This window comes from Peromyscus leucopus, chromosome 15 (genome assembly GCF_004664715.2).
Source record: "Peromyscus leucopus breed LL Stock chromosome 15, UCI_PerLeu_2.1, whole genome shotgun sequence".
Classification (NCBI taxonomy): Eukaryota; Metazoa; Chordata; class Mammalia; order Rodentia; family Cricetidae; genus Peromyscus; species Peromyscus leucopus.
Genome location: NC_051076.1, coordinates 48772488 through 48797977, shown reverse-complemented (window position 1 = coordinate 48797977; position 25490 = coordinate 48772488). Strand labels below are relative to the sequence as shown.

Sequence of the window (25490 nt, the reverse complement as noted above, 5' to 3'; positions counted from 1 at the left end):
AATATTAGAAGGGGCTTGCTCACACAAGCCCCCACCAACAAAGTCAACTCTTCTGTACTGCCCTGGCCAGGTGCAGGGACCACTCTACAGCTGGTGAGGGGCAGGGCCTGCTCTCCCACTCTAATGACCCAGGGACCAGCTCTCCTGCCTGCCACATGTGATAAGGGGCAAGCAGCAATGAGGGTTTCTTTTTTTCCCCTTTAATTATTCATTTTATATACCAACCACAGATCCCCCTCTTATCCCTTCTCCCACTCACCCCCCACAGCTCCCTCCCCTAACCCACCTCCCTTTTCCTTCTCCAAAAGGGAGTCAGCAAAGCCTGGTACATTAGGCTGAGGAAGGAGCAAGCCCCTCCCCCCTGCATCAAGGGTGAGCAAAGCCTCCAACCATAGGTAATGGGCTCTAGAAAGCCAGCTCATGCACCAGGGATATTCTTACACGTTGAATTCAAAATATGGGAGTTTTCACCAGGCAGTGGTGTCCGCATGCCTTTAGTCCCAGCACTTGGGAGGCAGAAGCAAGGGGATCTCTGGGAGTTTGAGGCCAACCTGGTCTAGAAAGTGATTTCTAGGAAAGACTCTAGAGCTGCACAGAAACCCTGACTGGAAAAAAAAAAAAAAAAAAAAAAACAACAAAACACACACACACACACACACACACACACACACACACACACACACACACACTAGAGGTATTTTCTATGAGTACATTAGTTTTACAAGAACAGAAATTTCCCAAATTACCTCAATAAGTTACTTACTAATGAATAGGAACTATATATTGCTGATGCATAAATTTACATCATATCTATCAAGAAACTCCAAGTGCCTAGTCCACCACTAAAATCTCTGTATGCAGATCACTTGCATGTAAAACAATTCCTAGTAAGTTTGATATATCTCTTCTTTTGTTAATTTGCGTTTGTATTCTGTGATTATCAGTCATATTTCTTCTTTTTCCTCGTAGTAGATGGAAAGTCACTTTCTTTTGGATCTTGATCCAGTGCAGTTGGTGATTTTATAAAGATTTTTTCAGGATGTTTTCTTTAAGCAGTTTCAATACATGTATCTGCATGAACTTCATGGGACTTGTGCTGTTTGAATTTAATCAGCTCTTAAATATGCACATGCATGCCTTATGCCCAACCTTTTTCATTTTCCTTCATGCTAAGACATTTTCTTTGAATCTTGAACATTTTTTTTTCTTTTAAACAATGTTGGAGTTCAGTTCAGTTTCATGATGACCTGTTGAGGCCTTACTCAATAGAACATATCACCAGCAATTAATTTTCATCTTTTCCTGTGGCCTCACTAGCACAATCAGCAATCCAGAAGGGAAACATATATCACACAGTATGGTACACTTAGTTGAATCCTGAATCTAAGTAGATTTATCAATATCTTCCCTGTTCCTATATTGTTTACTAAACATATTATGTTCAAGAAATCCAGTTGTACCTAGAAAGAATAACATATAGATGCCTGTACTTACATCACCCCTATCATGGATCCAGGAAGCCTCTTTTGCATTCTGTAACTTTAAAAGCTTTAAATAGTTGTCTACAAATATGTGTTGCTAAAAAATGATAATGAAGAACAGGAATATATAGAGCAAAACCAAAAAATACTCTGGTGTCTTTAAAACAATGAAATACTACCTGTCTACACTGGAGTCTGTGTGCTCAGAAGCTGTTAGAACTTCAGAGCAGACATGCTTGTCCCAGTTAAGTAAGTGCTTTAGGTAAGAAGGAAGGAAGAACTTGTAACTCTCAGTTTAAATGATTGAAATTTCTTCTAGTAATCATTTCTGTAGCCAGAAATCACTAAAGTCTTGTTTAACATTATACTTTCATTGGTTCTGTTTAAGTCTGTACTTTGATTTGATTTCTCAAACATTCAAATGTTGTACTCGTAGATTCAACAGGGAAATGTGGGCCTCCTCCACCTATTGACAATGGAGACATCACCTCCTTCCCATTGCCAGTATACGCACCATTATCATCAGTTGAATATCAGTGCCAGTCCTTGTACCAACTGCAGGGCAACAAGAAAATAACATGTAGAAATGGAGAGTGGTCAGAGCCACCAAAATGTTTACGTAAGTACCTCATTCTTATAGATCATAGGAGATTCATGATATGGATATTCTTCTGTTAATAACACTTACGGACTAAAAGTACTCTTTTGCTTAGTATTTCATTGCCAAATATCAGCTTGGGAAGAAAGTAAAATTACTAGATTTTTTATATAAAAATAATTGACAAATATAATTATGCATGTTATTCTTTATTATTTTGTTTTTGCTAACATGTATTTATGTCCATAAAACATGGTACCAGCATGAAATTTCTATACCCATTGTCTCAACAGTGCTCTGTTGCTTCAAAATGACACCATAACTCTTATAAAAAAGTATTTAATTGGTGATTGCTTACAGTTCCAGAGGTATAGTCCATTATCAGCAGCGGAGGCAGGGAACATGGTGGGACACAGCAGACATGGTGGTGGAGAAATAGCCTAGAGGTCTATATTTTGCCCCGAAGGCAGTAGAAAACTATAGACACTGGGACTGTCTTGGGCTTTTCAAACCTTAACGCCTATCCCCAGAGACACACTTCTAACAAGGCTACACCTACTCCAACAAGGCCACAGCCCCAATCCTTTTCAAGTAGAACCATTCCCTGATAAATAAGTAATATATAAGCCTATGGAGGCTGTCTTAGTTAAGGTTTCTATTGCTGTGATAAAACACTATGACCAAAAACAAGTTGGGGAGAAAAGGATTTATTTGGCTTTCACTTTCATATTGCTGCTCATTATCAAAGGAAGTCAGCACAGGAACTCAAACTGGACAGGATCCTGGAGGCATGGAAGGGAGCTGCTTACTGGCTTGCTTTTCATGGTTTGCTAAGCCTGCTTTCTCACAGTATGCAGGACTGCCAGCCCAGGGATGGCACCACACATCCCGGTTCCTCCCCACATCGATCACTAGTTGAGAAAATGCCTTACAGCTGGCTCTCATGGAGGCATTTTCTCAACTGTGGCTCCTTCCTCTCCGATGACTGTAGCTTGTGTCGTGTCCAGTTGACACAAAAAAATCACCCAGTACAGAGGCCATTCTTATTCAAATTACTACACCTATATATATCTTGCAGTTATTAAAATCAGTGCCCCTTATATATCTCCCCTTCCCTTAGAAAAATCATCTAAGTTGTATTAATCGCTGTTAGGCATTCAAGAGGAATTTTAGTTGTTTTTCCCATTGTGTGAGAAAGAACACAAAGGACTTGTATTCCTTTGTTGGGCTGATTTGACTTAACATTCTTCAATGCCCTTTCTAACTAAAATAATAAAAATTATCTATAACGTCTGAACTATATTTCACATAAGAGTATATCACATTGTCTTTATAAATTCATCAATTGGTTGGTACCGAGACAGTTTTCCCATCTTAGCTTCTGTTTAATAGCAATGTGCTGTAAAATTATACCCTTTTCATACAATATACCCTGATTAGAGTTTCCTCTACCTTTACACCCCCCAGTTCTTCCCCATATCCCCTCCTCTCCAGATCAACTCCCTTTGTGTCTCTCATTAGAAAAGAAAAGGCTTCTAGGAGATAAAAATCAAACATGACAAAATAAAATATAATAAAGATGAAGCAAAAGCTATGATACAGATGTTGAACATGACAACCTAATGGGAGCAAAGGAGTCCCAGGAGCAGGCAAAAAAGTTAGAGACCTGCTCATTCTCATAGTTAGGAGTCCCATAAATATACTAAGCTGATAGCTATAATATATATGTAGAGGATCTGTTTTAGACCCATGAAGGTCCTGTGCTTGCTGCTTTAGTCTCTGTGAGCTCATACGCACCTTGATTAGCTGATTCTCAGGATCTTGTTTTCCTGGTGTCCACTATATCCTCTGACTCTTAGAATCTTTCCACCTCCTTTTCTGTGGGATTCCCTGAGCTCCAAGAGGAGGGATTTGATGGAGACCTTCGGTTTAAACGCTCTATTTTTACATAATGGGGAGAGTGGGTGTCTGCATCTGTTCCTATCTGGTGCTGGAGGAAGGCTCTCTGATGATGCATGTAGTCAATTTTTAGGGCATTTTACATACAGCAAGGCAATGGCAGTAGGTATATCAGGTGTACATACCTTTTATGGCGTTTGATGATTTTGCTGTACTCTCTTATATATCCTTAAACTGTTCAGTCAATCTTTTAATCTTGAAGATATTCACAGTTTTATCTTATGTTTGCTCTGTATCTATTAACATGATCATTTATCATTCATCCAATTATGTAATGTAGTACATGATTAATGTAGATGGATTGAATTATCCTTTCTTTTCTGGGAGACAATAAAAATTGATACTGGTGGACCATCTCTAAGAATTCCTGCTGAAATGTTTTTAAAAGCTTAAGTAAACCTTAAGAATCATGAAGATAAATTGCCTATTCAGTTCATCTGGCCATTTGTTTAGAAATATTGTTTACTTCAGTTTAAAATTTTCTAAATCTTTGTAAATTCTAAGTATTAGCCCCTTGTCTGAGGTGTCGAGGGTTAAGATTTTCTCCCAGTCTGTAGGCTGGGTTTTTTTTCTGTTGAGTGTGTCCTTTGCTGTACAGAAACTCTGTTTTCAAGTCTTTCCACCTGTTGATACTTGGTGTTAGTTTCTTCATTGCTGGTGTTCTGTTCACAAATTTGCCTGTTCCAGTATGTTGAAGTGGAACCCCTAGGTTTTATTCTAAAACTTTCAGTTTTTCAGCTCTTATTTAAGGTCTCTGATCTGATCTGAATGGATTTTTGTTCAAGGCGAAAGACAAGAGTCTGATTTCATTCTTCTATGGTTAGAAATTCTGTTTTGCCAGAGCCAACATTTGTCAATGGGCTCTCTTTCCTGCACATGTTTTCATATCCTTTCTCCAAAATGGGTGGTCATAGCTGGTCTTCAGCTCCTGTCCTTTAATCTATCTGTGTATAGTGCTGGATTATAAATTGAGTTCTGATATTAGGATCCCTCCAGCAGTGTTTTTACTGTTTACCATTGCTTTTAGCTCTTTTGTGCTTAGGTAAGATTTCTGATATTTTTTTCTAAGCCTATAAAAACATAGCATTAGAATTTTCATTAAACTGAAAATTAATTTTATAGTATATCTATTTTGAAAACACTAATTCTGAAATATCTGAAACAAATTTTTGTTTTGTTTTTATTCAAGAAAAGTTTCTCTGTGTGGTCTGGCTGTCCAGGTACTCACTCTGTAGACCAGGCTAGCCTCATAATCCCAGAGATCCTCCAGTGTCTGCCTCCTGAAAGCTGGGATTACAGGAATGAACCACCATTTCCCAGCTCTGAAATAAATTTTTAAAAGAATTTTTTTCACATATATTTGACTTTTCTCTATACTTAATCTTCGTATCTTCTGTCCTTGTGTGATTTGTATGTATTTCATTTTCATGTTGGTAGCTATGTTTCATTTTTGAGTGTTGCTCTCTCCAGAGAACATTTTGTTAGCTAGCTATGTTAGATATGCATTCATTCCATTTTTAAATATTGTAGGCTTTTTTGTGGTTGGTTGGTTGGTTGGTTAACTCCTAGTTGACACATCATACATCTTACTGAACTGCTAAAGAGCTAAAATTGCCATTTGGAATGGTCAGGATTTTGCTTCTAATGACATTTTTAGACCTATTTTTATTGAAATTACACAGCTGTTAATTTCCAATTCTTGCATCTGAATCTGTTTCAAATTGTATCTTTTCCATATTTTTTTCACTCATATTCCCCATTGTCTTTTTTCACTTCTTTTATTTTTTTCTGTATTCCTTTGGAAATAATTGTGTTTTAAAAATGATTTTTTAAAAACTCTCCAACTGATCTTTTATTCATGTCAGTACATTTGGAGTCTGTTACTGGAGCAGCAATGCCAATTGGAAGAATCTTGTTGTCTTCCATTTTTTCATATTTCTTGTGGTTTTTTCACATCTGCTGGATCAATTTTCTATACACTATATTTATGGTGACTTTCTTAGTAAAAAGCTCTTTACTGGAGATGTATCTTGGCTTACAGTGGAGGAGTGACTTCCATGTGGCACCTATGGGTTATTTGCCTTTAATTAACACCTTTGGACACAATGTGAACCACTGTTTCTGTGAATTATACTGAAAGTGAGACACTTATCAGCCCAGGTGGGGTGATAGAGACAGCTCAGGGCACAGGGAGCTCACTGTGTCAACTCCTACAGTGGGTGTGGTAGCTCATAGAAGATGATGCAGGTTTTCTCAGAAACTGTAATTGGCAGATTGCAAGGGTTATTCAGCAGCAAGAGGTCAGTAGGATTCTCTTCTGACTAGACAATGGCATGACACCAGATGCTGCAATGGGAGATGCGGTTATGGGAATTTGCCACCCACTCTGTAGCACTTAGTCCCAGCCTTTACAGTAGAGTATGATCATATGTGTTGTGGGGCAGGATGGTAGCACTAAACAAATTGGTTGGAGATAACACGAACTTGGACATTATGTCCTCTTGGTTTTCTAGAAGTGTAAGGAAGGCCAGAGGTCAGGGTGGTGATTGCAGAAGCTGTTTGCCAAGCAGATTAGTCACTTATCCAGTATGGAATTTGATAGATTTATTTGTAAAACTATGAAAATTAAGTCTATGATACAATAATCACTATTCATAGTTACAATCTTGTGAGTGAATAATGAACATTATGAAGGTGGTTATAATTTGGCTACTAATAATAGTATTTGTAAGTATACTTACCTCACTGAACATTGCATCCGAATATCATATACATGTCAAGGTTCAAATTTTTTACCTTGGCCCAATACCTAAATCAGTGCAAACAACCAAAAATGTCCTGAAATCCAAGTGTCTTGTTTCATCAGTGTTAGAAATCCTTTTTGAAATATAACTATCACATTAAAAACATTGTTTTGATGTCATTTGCTATTTAATATGAACTAATTAGATGTCCTGGTTTAATACAGGTTTTTAAAACTTTGAGAAATAATACTTGAAAGCTGAGTCTTTGTAGGTTTATGTATTAATAAACGTTTGGTAATTTTTCTTTCAGATGCATGTGTAATACTAGAAGAAATCATGGAAAGACATAACATAACTTTAAGATGGAAAGAAAGGCAAAAGCTATATTCTGCATCAGGGGATGATGTTGAATTCCAGTGTAAATATGGATATAAACAGATAAAAAATTCACCTCCATTACGTACAAAGTGCGTTGATGGTCACATCAATTATCCCAGCTGCTCAAAATCACGTTCTTGGTTTAGCGGATGAATGAATCTTTGTTTGGAAATGTGCATGAATATTAATAATATAGTTTCAAAAATTTATGTTTGAAGCATTGTTTGACTCATTTCTTCTTATGAGTATAAACTTGTATTGATATATGGTGAAAAAATTGGAGCCTGAGAGAACACTGCCTCAAATGCAAAGTAGTGCACTCAAAACTCCTAATGCAGAATGGGCTGTGCTAGCACAATAATCAATGCTAATAAAATATATGCAATCACTTCAGTGTCTGTTTCTATCCACCACTTTTCAAATCTCTCCAATCTTCCTTAACACATTTTGATCTAAGACTCTAATTATTGATGGACAAAAGTCATATTGTTTCATCTTCAAATTGGTATTTATCTCACAAATATGTAATAATCAAACTGTCATACTTAATATTACCAATGAATATAAATAATTGCTAAATACTACTTTGTTTTAATAAACAAATCTAAGAAACATTTTGTGTGTGAATTTCTGAATATGTTAATTTGGCACAGTGACATATTCAGGCAGTTAAAAAAGGAATTAAAATTTAACTGGGTATAGGGCTCTGTCACTGACATAAACATATAAATACTCTGTATAACTGATAAACAGGCAATGAACATGTACAAACTTTGTGGCTAAATTAATAATGAAAATTAATAATAAATATAATAAAATTTATTTTAAAAACACACTGTATTTATCTTTAGAGGTAATAGTGTTGAGTTGCCATTTAATATCTTTAAAGACTTTCTAATTTACAGTGGATAGATATGACTTGCTAACTATATGATAGTGAAAAGGTAATAATTATTCAGCAAACACTGCTATGATTTTATCTTTATTCCTGAGCTTTCTATGTATAATTTGACACTATGAATATGGGCAGCAGTAACTCACCATAGTTCTTATTCAGCCAAGGATATCAAGCAACAATTCTAATGTCCCATGTAGGTTTACTCCAATTAATAGAAATTGAGTATTTAAAATGGATTTAAACTGAGTGTTTTCAGTGTACCTTGGCTAGTCAAGATGTAGTTCCAGTATAAAGGGAAGAGTATTAACACTTATTTTTATATTTCAAAACATCTACCATTAATATAACCGGTTTTTGTTTGTGTTTCCCATACAATGTGAGGCAAGATCCAGTTAGCTATCCTTATAAGTTGAATTTCTATCACTTTTGGGAGATTTGCTGTTAGTCTCTCCCAGAAAATTCCTGCAAGCTCTTTACCAAGGTTCACTTTCTGCCCATAATTTGTCAATTTCATCATTAGTTAAAGGTCCTAAAATTTCTGCTTGGGCCTATTTCTGCTAATTGACAAAGTCTCAATTTTTCTTTTAAAATTATCTCAAAGATCATTTCCACATAAGTTTTTAATTTTATATTCTGTTTAATTGATAGAAATATCCCTTGCAATGTAATATCTTCCCTCTGCATTACAGTTTTCTGTAGGAGAATGCCTAGAAGGTAAAATAACCAAAATGCAATCAAACTTTGGTTCTACATGATCCACAAGTGTTCCTTTATTTTATTTCCCACCAAAGCCAATTCTTTCTCAGCTTCAGCTGATAATTCTCTTGGACTATTTAAGTCCTTGTCACTCTCTAAGGTGTTGAACAAACCACTCAGTTCATCATTTTTTACTCCAATAGTGGTCCATAGATTGGAAATGTCTCCCAATAATCTTTGAAAGTCATTAAGAATCTGAAATCAATCTCTCCTAATTTGCACCTTTTGGGGGTCTAATTTTTTGTAGACATATTTTGTATCTTAAATAATTAATAGAATCTCCTCTTTGTATCTTTTCAGGGGCAATTTCTAATCCCCAACAAGGCAAAATTTCCTATACTTCTTCATTCTTTCTAAGCTATCTGCATTTGAATCAGCTAGTAAAATATCATCCATGTAATGATAAAGTATATATTTGGGAAATAGTTTTTACATTGATTCCAATGGCTGTCATACAAAATATTGGCACAGGGTTGGGCTGTTTGACATTCCCTGTGAGAGAACCCTCCATTGATATCTCTTAAATGGGTGAGAATTATTATAAGTAGGCACTGTGAAGGCAAACCTTTGCTGTCTTTGCTGTTTTGGTAAAGGTATTGAGAAGAAACAGTCTTTTAAATTGATAATTATAAGAGGACATTTTTTAGCTAACAGAGTAAGCAAAGGAATTCCAGATTGTAGAGAGCCCATTGGCTGAATTACCCTGTTAATAGCTCTTAGATCTGTTACCATTCTCCACTTACCAGATTTCTTTTTAATAACAAATACAGGAGAATTCCAAGGGCCAGTTGATTCTTCAGTATGCTTGTCATTTATCTGCTCTTGTACCAGCTGTTCTAAGACCTGCAGTTTCCTTTGTGTGAAAGGCCATTGCTGAACCCATACAGGCTAGTCTATTAACCATTTTAAAGGTAGGGCTGTTGGTGTCTTTGAAAGATCAGCAGCTGTCGTGCCCTGTTCTTGTACAATCTGGATGGTCGTTGGTGACTGCTCTTTTTAATACCTTTTAATATTTTTCTCAGAAACATATGTTAGTTTATGGTTTGTTTCTGAGACTGGAGGAATGTTAATATGCATATTCCACTGTAATAAATCACGCCCCCATTGATTATTGCTATTTTAACAACATATGGCTTTAATTTTCCTTTCTGTCTTTTGGCCCTGACATTCAACTCATCTCATGCTGTTTCACTTGAAATAATGTTCCAATCTCTAAAAGCTGAACATTTGCATCCTGAAAAGAACAATATGGATGACAAGATTCTGGTGCAATTATTGTTAGATCCACACCAGTGTCTACAAGAACTTCAATGAGAATGCCATTGACTCATATTTTAATTTTGGTCTTTGTTCATTTACAAAGTTTGCCAAAAATTTTACTTTATGGTTTCTCTTTTTGTTCTTTCTTCTATAGCTGTTCTATCACCCTGAACAGTATGTTTTTCTTATAATAGGCACTGGATTCTTTATTTGCTCTGTGAAGGGTTTTCTCCCATGATGGTAAGAAAGGACTAAACTGAATTTGTCATGGGGCCCTGGAAGAGACCCCTCAGGAGATTCCCAAAGTTAAAGGCAAAGGATTACCTTGTCTGTCCCTTGTTGATCTACATTCTTTAGTCCAATGCTTGCCTTTGCCACAACTTCTGCATAATCCAGAAAGGATGGGAGTTCTGTTGCCATTGTTTCTTGAAAAAAACAACTGTTTTTAGCAATGCCCTGTTTATAGTCCCTGTTTAGGTGACCTTGTTTACCACAGTTGAAACATATGACATTACTAGTTTTCTTCAAACTTCTGGAAATCACCTCTCCTATTCAAGTATCATTGTGGTCATGAGATTCAATACGCACCGTATCTCGGATCCATTCCTCCAATGGTACTGATCTTGCATTTAATGGCCTAATTATCATTTTTCATTGTGCATTAGCATTTTCAAAAGCCAGGGATTCAATTATTATCCTTCTAGCTTCTAAATTTGGTATCATTCTATTTACTGCTGAAGACAGACTTTGTAAGAAATCTGAAGGTTTCTTTTGGGCCCTGTATAACTTCTGTAAATGACTGAATTTTCTTTATCGCTTCTTTGATTCTGTCCCAAGCATTCAATTCTGCTGTTTGACATAAAGCCAGGGTGTGGTCATTATATAGAGATTGCCTTTCTACATTAGCAATCCAGTCTTGAGGGATAATTCTATTACAAGTTGACCACAAGTTTAACATTTGTTTCATGAATGGAGAATGCATACCATATGACACTATATCTTCTTTTATTCTCTTCAAATATGACATTTGCATAGGAGTCTAGTCAGCTCTTACACAGCCTTGGGCATTTGGCAGTTCCTATAAGGTTACTGGATAGAATAATTTTGGCTTTTGAAAGCCTTAGGCTCTTTATCTGTAACCATATAATGCAGTGCTGAGATTGGTTCACTTTTAAATTCTTCTGTCTGGGTCTGAATTTCTCTATGATCTGTTTTTAACAAGTTTTTTTTTTAAACTTTTATCTTGGCACTCATATTAACCATCATTTTAATGATAAAATGAAACTAATCAAACAAATAATATTTGTAATTGACATTACCTCTATCCCATCAACATTAATTGTCCTCTCATCTAATTGTTCCATTTTTTAGAATGTCAATTGTATTATGAAATAGAGACCAAACACTCTACATTGTAAAAATGTTTCCCATTTTTTAATGTGGGAAAACAATTCTCTTTTAAGTAATTCCTCCCTTTAAGAAATCTTAATTGACTCACAAACTCTTCACACTTTGTAGAACAATAGAAGCCCAAGTGGGTTTCAAGGCAGCTAGTATGGTAGCAGCCCAAGATGGAGATCCAGGGAGATCTTACAACCCACCAGGAGAGAGGTGAAAGATCCAGCCATCTGGATCCAGCTGGTTAGGGACTCCAGCTCATGTGGGGTAGAAACTCCAGTCACGTTCAGTTCAGGACTGAGCTGGGGCCTGCAAGGCCACAGGCAAGCGGCTTTATAATGAAATTGTGCCACAAATGCTGGGTGCCACATAAAACAAGAATCATAAAAGGTCTTATAATAAAGAATCCAGAGCCAGATATTGGGGTGAAAGCTGAAAGATCAGAGAAGCAGAACAGCCAGCCACTAGCTTACCTCTATGAAATCCTCAGCCTAAAGAGAGCGAGTTCCTGTTTCCCCACACCTTATATACCTTTCTGTGTCCTGCCATATTACTTCCTGGGATTAAAGGTGAGTGTCACCACTGCCTTGTTCGGTTTCTTTCATGTAGCCCAATGTGGCCTTGAACTCACAAAGACCCAGACAGATCTCTGCCTCCTGAGTGATAGGATTAAAGGTGTGTGCCACCACTGCATGAACTCTATGTCTAATTTAGTGGCTGGCTCTGTTCTCTGTTCTCCAGGTAAGCTTTACTGGAGTGCACAATATATCACCACAGGTTTTGAACCATAAAAATAAGTTATATTAAGAAAGGAAATCTAAAGATATTTTTTACTTTTCAAAGGTTTGGAATCTTTAAGATGAAAATATAGGTATAAATAACAAGGTCAAAATCAAACAAATATCTCATAACCTTCTATTATATGAAATTGGATAACTATTCAATAATTCAAACATCAAGGAAATGTTTGACTAATACTAGTAAAAATAATATGCAAAAGTGTAGACATTTGTAAATGGTCTTATTAAATAAAAAACACGGAGCTAAATATAGTAGTGAAAGCCCTAGAGAGATCAGGGAAGTAGGGAAAGCCACCTGCCAACTTTACCTCACCAATTCTGCAGCTTCCAAATGCTGTGACTTCCTGTCTACCCATGTCTATATGCCTTGCTGTTCTGCCTTCTGATTTGCTCTCTTTATTCAGCTATATCATTTCCTCTTCCTACACAGCACTGTCACTTCCTGTCTGACTATATAGACCTCTAGATCTCCATGGCTGGCTAGTGTTGGAATTCAAGGCATGTGCCACCACACCTAGCTCTGTTTCCAGTGTGGCCTTGAACACACAGAGACCCTGCCTGCCAAGTGACAGGATTAAAGGTATGTACTAACATTGCATGACTTCTCTGTTGTGGCTGGCTTTTTCCTCTGAACTCCAGGCAAACTTTATTTATTAAAGAATAAAATATCACCACATTTCCCCTTTTCATGTCTAATAAAAAAATAAAAAAGGTTATAACTAATATAAGAAAAACTATATACAATAAGTACAATATTTCAAGCCATAAATATATCAACAATGTCTAGTCCATTTGCATTTGACAAATTCAGGGAAAATATTACATTATCTATCCTATTTTAGTTAGTCCAAAATGTACCTAATTCACTTTCTATCCTGTCTTGTATTACCAGCAGAAAACTATCTTATAATGTCTTTCACACTTATACACTTTACACCTTTTAAGTGAGTTTCTTTTCTGAATTTCTTACCAAGGAAAACTGTAACTAAAACTATCTAATCTTCAACTCCCTCAGAGACCCAAGAAGGAAATAATATTAGCTAGCAAAACAAGAAGTGCACACAAGTGACTTCCAGAAAATATGAGTTATGTTATGACAGATACAGCCAGCTTCTAGACAGTCACCTGAGGTTTCTCTGCAATGCTGGGGTGCCATCTTCAACCTACAGAATTAGCATATCTGACAGACCCATTTGTGAAGTACAATGTATGCAAGGCCTACAGATGGGCCTCACCCGAGTATTCACGTAATAAATAAACTTGAATTCTGCCAGTGTCCTGTCATGTTTCAAAATTTTAAATTCTAGAAATTGCTGATATTTTTGGAATTTGTCTTCCCATTTTCATGACTTGTGGGTGGCTTCATCTCCTTCATTAAAAGCCATTCTACCATTGAGAGGCCAGACTCCATCAGCCTAGTTACTCCTTCAAAAACAATTGTTCCAGCTGCTGTTCCACTGCACACCAGGAGCCATCAGCCCACCGCATGTTCAGCTGCCTTTCAAGGAAGGGGCACTGTACCTTTTCCGGATTACAAAGCCACTTCAGCGATGGTGTCATATAGTCCTGGCCTCAGAGGATGCCTGTTACCAAAGCTGCAACCATCCAGAAAAAAAATGCCCCAAGAATAAATGTAAATTGGCCTATTGGTATGTCATCTATAAAATTTCATAAGTCTTCTTAAATATTTGCTTCTGCTCTTCTCTGAAGACATTTAACACAAATGGTCTTTTGTAGTCCCAGTTCAATTAAAACTTAAAGCTGGCTTTGGAGTTGTAGAATGGCTCTCCCCTTCTTTAAACCAAAACATGTTATTAAAAGGAAAATGCAAACTCTCTGTATCATGCCAGAAGAAAGAGCCATCTTCTGATATGGGACAGGAGAAAAACCAAATTAATTAAGGGACTCTTCTCTTACTACTAATCACAATTCTTTAATTCTATGCTTATTCTTCAAACTTTTCTTAAAGTATGAGTTTTATATGAAAATTTACAAGATTATTATATATATATATATATTAAACTTTGTTAAGATATTAATGGTCATATTAACTACTAACTAATTCTAGAAAAAGGCTTCAATTAGCTGCCTATACATGTCTTTGTGTTTGAGGCTTTATCATTTTTCTGTAGGAAATCATGGCCAGGCTTAACATCAAATTTGAAGTCTCCAGGAAGAAGATGGGGCCCCACAACAATAACAATTCCACATGGACAATAATAATACCACTAAGCTGACAAATATCATTTATAGATCAGCTTTGGACTACAACATGCTCAGAGGAATTTTGAGAGGGCTAGCTGAGATGATCCAGTTTCACAGACTACTTGAACAAGGACTTGAGACAAGCCCTGAACTTTGGCATTATGCAGAGACTGGACAACAAAGGATATTGCTACTTTTCCTAGAATTTGACAATTAACCCCAAATTTTTCTTTTCAGAATAAAGCTGCCTTTGCCTACAATCAGCAGGAAGCAATTTAAAAACACGACGCCTACATTCCCAAATTGTGGTATGGGGCAGGTGGTTTTTGGTCTTTCAATGGGTTTAGGGTCTGGGATCATTTTTGTTGTTTAGGACAGTTGGTTGCAAGTTGTTTTTAATAGTTAGGAAAGGGCTAAGCAAAGGAGATTAGATTTAAGTTTGTTGTTTGAAAAAAAAGAAGATACATAGAAATGATAGAATAGAGGGTATATTATTGAATCTACTCTGAAAGGTAAAGAGAAGATATGGATATGATATAGATAAAAAGAATATTTAATCTACTTTTAAAAGACAATTACTAGTTTTAAATACTTTACATTAGATTGGATTATTGTATATTGTATATAAATTATGTATATTGAGACAGAGACTGTTAGAAAATACTACATGTATATTTCTAACCTTGTTAAAGATATTGTACTTATACAGTTCATTTAACAGTATGATGCAATTTGCTAATCCTTGAATGCTATTATTACCAACTATTATGAAATGAAAGTTAGTAGTTAAACATTACAATCAAACTTGTAGTCATATTAGGTAAGTTATCAAGGTCAAGCAGATATATTTTAGATAGACAGATCATCTTCAAACCTTTCAGAGATCTACAGAATATGGTATTTAAATGTTTTAATAACTTAGAATTTTTTTATGACTATGAGCATTTGTTGGTTCCTGGCAGCACCAATCTATTTTAGAGAAGTTATGGGCATTGAAGAAACTGCAGATGGAGTTAACTTTCATTGTGGCAAAAGCTAGCCACTGGGCAACAAAATGCCTTTGCATTGACTGCTTATGAACAGGACAAAAATGGACAGACAAGACACAAAACAAAGGACTACCGATTCTTGCCAAGACAAGTGTGGTTGTGGCTTTAGCAACAGGCATCCTTTGAGGCCAGGACAATATGGCACTTTCGCTGAAGTGGCCTTTGCAATCCGGAAAAGGTACAGTGCCCTTTTCTTTGAAGGCAGCTGAACAGGCAGTGGACCAATGGCTCCTGGTGTGCAGTGGAACAGTACCTAAAACAGTTATTCTTGAAAGAGTAACCAGGCTGAACGAATCTAACCTCTCAATGGTAGACTGGCATTTAATAAAAGAGAAGATGCTACCCACAAGCTGGGAAGAATGGGATGCAGAGAACGGGATGCCAAGATGAAGCCACCCATGAGCCAAGAAGAATGGACAACTGAATTAAAAAAAAAAAACCCACTAACAATTTCCAGAATTTAAAATCCTGAATTATGACAGTACACTAGTGGAATTCAGGTGTTTCTGGTACATGGACCACTTGCACTAAATGTGAGGTTGAACTGTTGGCCTTGTGTACATCCTATTTCACAAATAAGTCTGTCAGATACACTAAGCCTATAGGCTGAAGATGATGCCTCAATGTTGCAGAGAAAACTCTGGTGACTGTCCAGGCAGCTGGGTGTTTCTGTCAACTCACATTTTTTTTTTTGGAAGCCACTTGCTTGCACTTCTTGTTTTACTAGGTAATATTATTTCCTTCTTGGGTCTCTGAGGTAGTTGAAGATTAGATAGTTATAGTTATAGTTAGTTGAACATTAGATAGTTATAGTTTTCCTTGTTAAGAATTTCAGAAAAGAAACTCACTAAAGAGGTTTATGTATATAAATCTGAAAGACATTATAAGACAGTTCTGTTAGTAATACAAGTTAGGATAGAAAGTAAATCATGTACATTTTGGACTTAACAAAATGAGGCAGATAATGGAATATTTTCTCTGAATTTGTCAAATGCAAATGGACTAGACAATGTTTAGGTATTTATTGGTTGTATATATTGTATATAGTTATTGTACTTATTGTATATAGTTTTTCTTATATTAGTTATAACTTTTCCCCCTTTTTCTTTTTATTAGAATAGAAAGGGTAAATATGGTGATATTCTATTTGTGCTGAAATGTGATTTTATTTGTATGTTAATAAATAAAGTTACCTGTAGATCAGAGGTCACAGTGAGCCATAAGCAGGAGTCAGGTGGTGGTAGCACACATCCTTAATCTGATCACATGGCAGGCAGAGTCTCTGTGTGGTCAAGGATACAGCCAAGCGTGGTGACACAAACCTTTAATCCAGTACCAACCATAGAGACCTGGAGGTCTATATAGACAGGCAGTGATGAGGAAGTCATGTGGTTGGATTTAGATCCAATGAGAAGGAAGAACAGAAAGGAAATAAAAAGACAAGTCAGACAGGAAGAAGGTCTCTCTCAGGGAGCTACTGCTATTCGTAAGCTAAAGGTAGTTGTGGCTCTTGCTTTAATCTCTTTGCCTATTAAGTCTGTATTTGGCTCTGTGTTTTTATTTTATAAGACTGTTTAGAAATTCATCTACAGTAGAGCTGTTGGGTGTCTTTGAAAGATTACCAGTTGTGCCCTGTTCTTGTACAATCTGGATGGCCAGTGACTGTTCTTTATAATAATACCTCCTAATATTTCTCTCAGAAACGTGTTAGTTTATGGTTTGTTTCTGAGGTTGGAGGAATGTTAATCTGGGTATTCCATTGTTGTAATAGATCACAGTCCCATAAATTCATAGCTATATTAGCCACATCTGCCTTTAATTTTCCTCTCTGTCCTTCTGGCCCTTTACATTCGAGCAGTCTTGAGCTCTGTTTCACTTGAGTTAATGTTTCAATCCCCAACAGCTGAACATTTACCTCCCAAGAGGCCAATTTGGATGGCAAGTTTCTGGTGCAATTATTGTAACATTTGCATCTGTGCCTACCAAACCTTCTAAGAGAATGTCATTTATTCATATTTTTAATTTTGGTCTTTGTTTATTTATAGAAGTTTGCCAAAATATTCACTTTATGGTTTCTCCTGAATTTCCTGTTCTCTCTGCTACAGTTGTACTGTCACCCTGAGAAGCATGGTTTATTCCACTAGGCATTTGGTTATTTATTGCTCTGAGAAAGGGTTTCTTCCACAATGGCAGGAAATGTCTGAACTGAATTTGCCACTGGGGCCTGTAAGGGGCCCCTCGGGGAGTTTCTCATTGGCAGAGGCAAAGGCTTTCCTTGCCTGTCCCTTGTTGATCTACATTCATTGGTCCCTTACCACATTTTCTGCATAATCCAGAAGGGAGGGGCATTCTGTTGCCATTGTTCCTTGAATAAACATTGTTTCTAGGAAGGCCCTATTTACACTCCCTTTTCAGATGACCTTGTTTACTGTAATTAAAACATCTGACATTATTATTTTTCCTCAGAGTTTTTGATATCATCTCTCCTATCCATATCTCATCATGGTCATAAAACTCAATATTAATTGTGTCCCTGATCCAATCCTCTAAGGGTGCTGATCTTGCCTTTAACAGCCTGATTATTCTTTTGTATGCTATGTTCAAATTCTCAAAAGCCAAAGATTCAAATATTATCTGTCTAGCTTCTGAATTTGGTATCATTCTATTTACTGCTGAAGACAGCCTATGTATGAAATCCATGATCGGATTTTCTGGGGTCTGTATAACTTTTATAAATGATTCAGTTTTTTTTCCTGCTTCCTCAATTCTGTCCCAAACATTCATGGCTGCCATGCAGCATAGAATTAAATTCTATGGAAGATGGGTCAGCAGTTAAGAGCATGCACTGTTTCTTTCAGAAGATCAGAGGCTTCTTCAGAGCACTCACATAAGGAGGTTCAAAACTACCAGTGCTTCCTGCACCGGGAGATCTGATGCATTTCTCTGGAACACATGTGCTCATAAAACACACACACACACACACACACACACACACACACACACACACACACAGAGAGAGAGAGAGAGAGAGAGAGAGAGAGAGAGAGAGAGAAAGAGAGAGAGAGAGAATTGGATACAATTGTAAAAGTATAATATTTATAAATATATTTGAAAAACTGAAAGAGGATATGATTAAACAATGAACTGACAACCAAGAAAACACTAACAGTTGAATATGACAAGTAGTACAATGCAGGACCAGAAAATAAAACTCAGTAAAGAGATAGAAATCCTGAAAAAAAAATCCAAACAACACAGAACTGGAAATAATAATGTCAGTAAGCATCACTATTCACTCAAACAGGGGATGCGATGTCCTAGCAACAGTGATGACACCCATTGTTACCAAGGCAGAACCTGCAAATGTACACATTGCTTTGAGTTACACTTCTTTGAAGAATAAAAATTAATTTGCTTTTTTTTTTTGTATAGTTCAAATAACTGTCACTAAGTCTAACAGAAACCTGAAGGGAAAGCCTCACAAGTAGAATGGACCAGTTGGAAGCAAGACTACCTGGGCTTGAACACAAGGTGAAGGAGTTAGATAACCTTGAAAAAGGAATTCATAAATCTAAATAAAACCCCAGAAACAGAACCTTTAGGAGCTCTGGCACTCTCTGAAAAGCCATTATCTTTTCAACAAAGACACAGAAGAAGAAATCCTAATAAAAAAATACAAAATATTTTCAGCCAAATTACAGAAGAAAATTACCCAAATCTAAGTAAAGACATTCATATCCAGCTGCAAGAGGCATAAAGAACAGAATCTTCTATTTCATGTAAGTCAAAACACTAATGTATCATGAATTTCTAAACAGTCTTTTAATAAAAAAAATCCCAGTGCCAGATATTGGGGTAAATGCTGAAAAATCAGAGAGATAAAGGAACAAGCCACAGCCACCATGTCTTATCTCACCAACTCCTCAGCCTGAAAAGGCTTTCTAGCTGAAAGAGTTCTACCTGAAAAGGGTTCCTCAACCGAAAAGCCTTTAGTTCCTGTCTCCTCATGCCTTATCTACCTTTCTTGCTGGCGCTAAAGGTATTTGATTTCCAAGTACTGGAATTAAAAGTGTGTGCCACCACTGCCTGGCTCTGTTTCTCTCCTAGACTGAGTCAATCTCATGTAGTCCAGGGTAGCTTTGAACTCAGCGATCCAGACAGATCTCTGCCTCCTAAGTGCTAAGATTAAAGATGCATGCCACCACTTCCTGGCCTCTATGTTTAGTCTAGTGGGTTATTCTGTTCTCTAATCTTCAGGCAAGTTTATTAGGGAACACAATATATCACCGCACACTAATTGTACAGAACAAAGAAAGAAGAGTTGAAAGCTGAAAAATATTTTCATTACAGGCAATGCTGCCCCAATATATGCAAATATATCAATACATTGAAGCAGATAACAGAATCAAAACAGAAACCACATGGTCATGTCAATGAACATAGAGCCTTTGATAGAATTCAACATCCCTCATGCTAAGAAGCCTCAGAGGGACAGGAGCTGAAATCTCAGATCTCAGCAAACATAATGGGCTATACATGATGAATGGCCAGGATTATATTGAAAAGGGGGAAATAAATATTTTTTTCTGATTTTCCATTTAAGAAAAGGATTTCCATTGTCACCACTCTTGAACAATACAGTACTTGAAATATCTGTTAAAGCAAAGAAACAAAGAAAAAATGAATGAGATACTTAACAAAAATTGCTCGTATTATGATCTTAGACTTGAAAGCCCCTGCTGCCCCTTCCTGAATATTCTAATATTTGATAAATAATTGTTATATAGAATCATAATACAGAATGAATACACAAATAATAGTATTTTTCTACATAAAAGTAATGACTATTTCAATTAGTATACCAGGAGAACAATTTTACTCACAAGGACCCTCAAAATTATCCAAGAAAATGCATGAATATCCCTGGACAGAGGGAAATAGAATAAATATCATGTGTGGACTGGGGGCAGATGGGGACAGGGATGGGAGGGATCAGGTTGGGGAGGATGTAGGAGATAGTACCGGGAGAGAAAACTGGAATTGGGGGCTTTTCAAGGGTGAGATAGAAACCTAGTGCAATGGAAACTCCCAGGAATCTACAAAGGTGATGCTATCTAAGACTTCTAGTAATGGGGATACAGAGCCTGAACTGGCCATCTCCTGTAACCAGGCAAGACTTCTGATGGAGTGATTTGGAAAGGCATCAACTAAGCCACAAAATCATTGACCTACAACTTGTCTTAGCTGTAAGATATGCTGGAGTAAAGGGGGAGCAGAACTTGTCGGGGTGGTCAACCAATGACTGATCCAACTTGAGATCCATTTCAAGAGAGGGAACAAACCCTTGACACTGTGTGTATTGTCAGGAACCACAGGCTGAATAGCCAAGATCTAAGATAGAACCAAACATGACCAGAAAAGAAGTCAACGAAATGGTTCTGCTATACTCACAGACAGTAACCTAGTATAATTGTCACCAGAGAAGCTTCATCCAGCAGCTGATGGAAACAGATGCAGAGACTCACAATCAAACATTAGATGGAGTTCAGGGAATCCTGTGGAAGAAGGGGAAGAAGGGTTGTATGTGGTGGTATTTGTTCCCCAAAATATTGTGTACCTTAATAAATTTATCTGGGGTCAGAGAACAGACAGCCACTAGATACAAAGGCTAGAAAATGGTGGCACTCACACCTTTAATCCTAGCATTCCAGAGATAGAAATCCCTCTGGATCTCTGTGAGTTCAAGGCCACATTGGAAACAGCCAAGCATGGTGACACGCCTTTAATCCCAGAAAGCCAACCTTTAATCCTAGGGAGTGATGGTAGAAAGCATAAATGTATATAAGGCGTGAGGACCAGAAACTAGAAGATTTGGCTGGTTAAGCATGTGGCTGGTTAAGCATTCAGGCTTTTGAGCAGTAATTCAGCTGAGACCCATTCCGGATGAGGACTCAGAGGCCTCCAGTCTGAGGAGACAAAACCAGCTGAGGATCCGGTGAGGTGAGATAGCTGTGGCTTGTTCTGTCTCTCTGATCTACCAGCATGGACCCCAATAACTGGCCTCGGGTTTGATTTTATTAATAAGAACTTTTAAGATTCCTGCTACAGTTGTAGGAGTCAGGGGTGCTGAAGTACAGCTACAGCAGGTCAGAGAAACTGGAAAGGAGATGGAGAGTCAGCAGGTAAACACACAGAGGAAACCTATGTGAGGAAACAAAATGTGATTCTCTGTCTTTATGTTTCTCATATCCTTTTATACACCACCTAAGACAAACATTTCTGTGCAAGGGGAAATTACCTCATAACCACAAATTACATATTTTCCAAAAAACAAATTAAAATCTTTGCACAGGAAGAAATCACATTATGATCACAAGTTACATATTTTTCTTAGAAACCCACATGTAGTTAAACATTTTCTTTGTATTAATTTTCCCACCATAATGTCTTCATCCTAAAGCAATGATTCTTTTATTATTGAGTAACAAAGTTTTAAGCAAGCCAAGTATATTTCAACCAGTTCCTTTGTACTGACAGGCAGCTGTAGGTGGAGTTTTTCTTCAGGACCACTGGCTCCCCAATAACCACACAAAGACTTATTAATTATAAATGTTGGCCAATAGCTTAGATATGTTACTAACTAGCTCTTACAACTTAAATTAATCCATATTTCCAATCTACATTCTACAACATGGTATTACCTTTTTTCAGCATAGCATGTTCAGCTTGCTTCTCTCTGCATTTGGCTGGTTACTCCTGTGACTCTGTCCTTCTTCCCAGTGTTCTCTGAGCCTGGTTCTCCCACCTAACCTCTTCCTGCCTAGCAATAGACCAGTAAGCTCTTTATTAACAAGGAGAGCGACACATCTTCACAGTGTACAAAAGGATTATTCCACAGCAGATGGCAGTTTGCAGTTTCATTGAATCAAATTCTTATCCTTATTTTATTCTATAAAAGCTTACTCAAGTGGTCTAGTTAACCATCTATTTTTCTTTTTTATTTATACACAATAGGGCCATTTAATTTCTTTCTCAACTTTGTTTTTTTCAAGGTGCACAACAAAATCTGTAATTAATTCTGTAAACTACATGACCAAGGAATCCAGACCTATCTTGAATATATATTTGCCTTGAATATATATTTGAATATAATTGCCTTTTTTTTTTTTAATCATCAGCCTGTTCACCACAGGTAAGATTCATGGGTCTCTAATGTGTAACACTTCCTTGTTTTCCTTTTCCATCCTCAGGAAGTCTCACATCTCTAAGTGTCACTGCTCTATAAAAATTGCCTTCATTATGATCCGAAAGAAAATTGCCCAGTGAGGAGGGGAATTTTCCCATGAAACAATCACACTATTCTAGATACAGTGGGATTCTTCCAGTCAACAATCAAACCATGCCAAACACAGTAGGCACAGGATAGCTGCAAGCAGGAAAAGGTACAGCAGGAGCAAGGGCCATCCTGGAGACAATGCCCCCTGGGCAGGGGAGCTTTGCCTTTCCAGGGTACACTCAGTGTAGCTGTGCTAACCAGTGAGCTGTATTCCATAAGCTCCATTGTGGACTGTAGCTCCTCTGACATGGCCTCTGCCACAGAGGTGTCAAGGACAACACAAGAAAACTAACAGAATCAACTAACTTGGGCTCATAGGGGCTCTCAGAGACTGAACCAACAATCATGAGCCTGCATGGGTCTGACTTAGGCCCCCTGCATATATATTGTGGTTGTGCAGTTTGGTGTTCTTGTGGTACTACTATCACTGAGACTGAGGGCTACCTCTTACTCTTTTGCCTGCTTTTGGTACCTTTTTCCTCCTACTGGGTTGCCTTGTCCAGCTGTAATATAAGGAGAGTGAAGTACAATCCTAATTAATCTTATCAATAAAAACCAGGAGTCAAATATTGGGGTAATAACCTGAAAGAGAAGCAAAGGAGTAGCCACTGGTGACTTCTTACCTCTCTGGATCCTCAGACAAAACAGGGAGGGGATCCTGTCTCCACTCACCTTATATTGCTGCCTCCACCTCCCAAGTGCTGGGATCAAAGGTATGAGCCTCCCAAGTCTTGGCATTAAAGGCATGCAACACCACCACCCAGCTCTATGGTTAGCTAGTGACTAACTCCACCCTCTGATTTCCAGGCAAGCTTTATTTGTCAGAACAAAAACAAAATATCATACATTTCCCTCTTTTTGTCTAAATACAATAAGTACAATAACTTTAGGCAAGAATTATATTAACACTGTCTAGTCCATTTGCATTTGACAAATTTAGAGAAAACACTCCATTATCTTTCCTGTCTTGGTGAGTCCAAAGTATTGAACCTAATTGACTTTCTATCCTAACTTGCATTACCACATTTCTATCTCATCCCTTTTCTTTTTATAACAAGATCTCTTAATCTAATCTCCTTTGTGTGGCTGAAGTTTTTCTGGTCCTGCTCAGCTCTGGTGGCCTACAGCCCCTTGGGCCCAAGTAAATAATTAATATAAGAGGCTTATATTAATTAAACTGCTCAGCCATTATTTCAGGCCTACCACTGACTAGCTCTTGCACTTAAATTAACCCATGATTCTTATTTATGTTTAGCCACGTGGCTTGGTACCTTTTCCCAGTTCTGTCTTCACATCTTGCTTCCTCTGTGTCTGGCTGGCAACTCCTGACTCAGCCTTCCTGTTCCCAGAATTCTCCTTTCTCTTTGTCCTATCTATACTTCCTGCCTGGCTACTGGCCAATCAGCACATTAATCAGATTTATTTATTAACTAATCAGGGTAACACATTTACAGCATACAGAACAATATCCATAGCAACTTTGTTCAGCTTTTTTTCTTGACCATTACTAAGAACAACTTGTATGCAACCCCCTTAAATGATAATAAATACCCATGTCCCCTCTCTTTGGAATGTGGGCACAGTTACCTAGCCTACATTCTGTTGATTGAGGACACTGGTAATCTTTTGGGGACACTAAGAAAATTTAGGTTTATGGTCAAGTCCTGACTGGAAAATTCTGTGAGGCTGGATCGTCTCAGCCAGCAACTCTGAAGCCATTCTGGATTTAGAACTCAGAGGAAACTGCAACAGAGGTACTCTAAAATGTTGGATCATCTGGGCCATCTACTCCCATCAGAGACATTTTTGGGAGTCTTCCTTGATCAAACCTAATTTTGCTTAACCAAGAATCATTTCCTAGCAGAAACTCCTTCCCAAAGTAACATATCTTTTGACTTAAATTTTGAAGTCAAGGTATTTTTTTAAATATATAGGTTAGCTTAATTTAGTACCTTTCACAATCAAATGTCTCTCACCCATTATCATTTGCCCATTAACTGTCAAAAAATCCAAAATAGCACAATAAAATATAGAGTCCAGATTCGTGGTGCATTTTTGATCTTTATGTGGCTTATATTTTTTATTACTCTAGTCCTTTCTTTTTTTCTTTTTCTTTTTTTATTTTTTTTTACTTTTTTTTCCCCGGAGCTGAGGACCCAACCCAGGGCCTTGCTGTAGCTAGAGTTTTCCTGCCTTGCCCACAGTCAGGAAAAATCTTTGTCACCCGCCAGTCCCACAGCCGCTCAGACCCAACCAAGTAAACACAGAGACTTATATTGCTTACTAACTGTATGGCCGTGGCAGGCTTCTTGCTAACTGTTCTTATAGCTTAAATTAATCCATTTCCATAAATCTATACCTTGCCACGTGGCTGGTGGCTTACCGGCATCTTCACATGCTGCTGGTCATGGCGGCGGCTGCAGTGTCTCTCTGCGTCAGCCTTCCACTTCCCAGAATTCTCCTCTCTCCTTGTCCCACCTACTTCCTGCCTGGCCACTGGCCAACCAGTGTTTTATTTATTGACCAATCAGAGCAATTTGACATACAGAACGTCCCACAGCACCTTGCACTTGCTAGGCAAGTGCTCTAACACTGAGCTAAATCCCCAACCCCTATTCTATCCCTTTT

The 25490-nt window shown here is 37.4% G+C and overlaps 1 protein-coding gene across 1 annotated transcript in view; it reads left to right on the top strand.

Annotated features, from left to right (window-relative positions):
* The window catches only part of LOC114684899 (complement factor H-like), a 59419-nt gene extending 51645 nt beyond the window's left edge, over positions 1-7774 (top strand). The window contains 2 exon segments of the mRNA XM_037211347.1: positions 1918-2100; positions 7093-7774. Coding sequence (XP_037067242.1) covers positions 1918-2100; positions 7093-7313 — 404 coding nt within the window. The 3' untranslated portion in view covers positions 7314-7774.
* The last annotated feature ends 17716 nt before the right edge of the window (positions 7775-25490 follow it).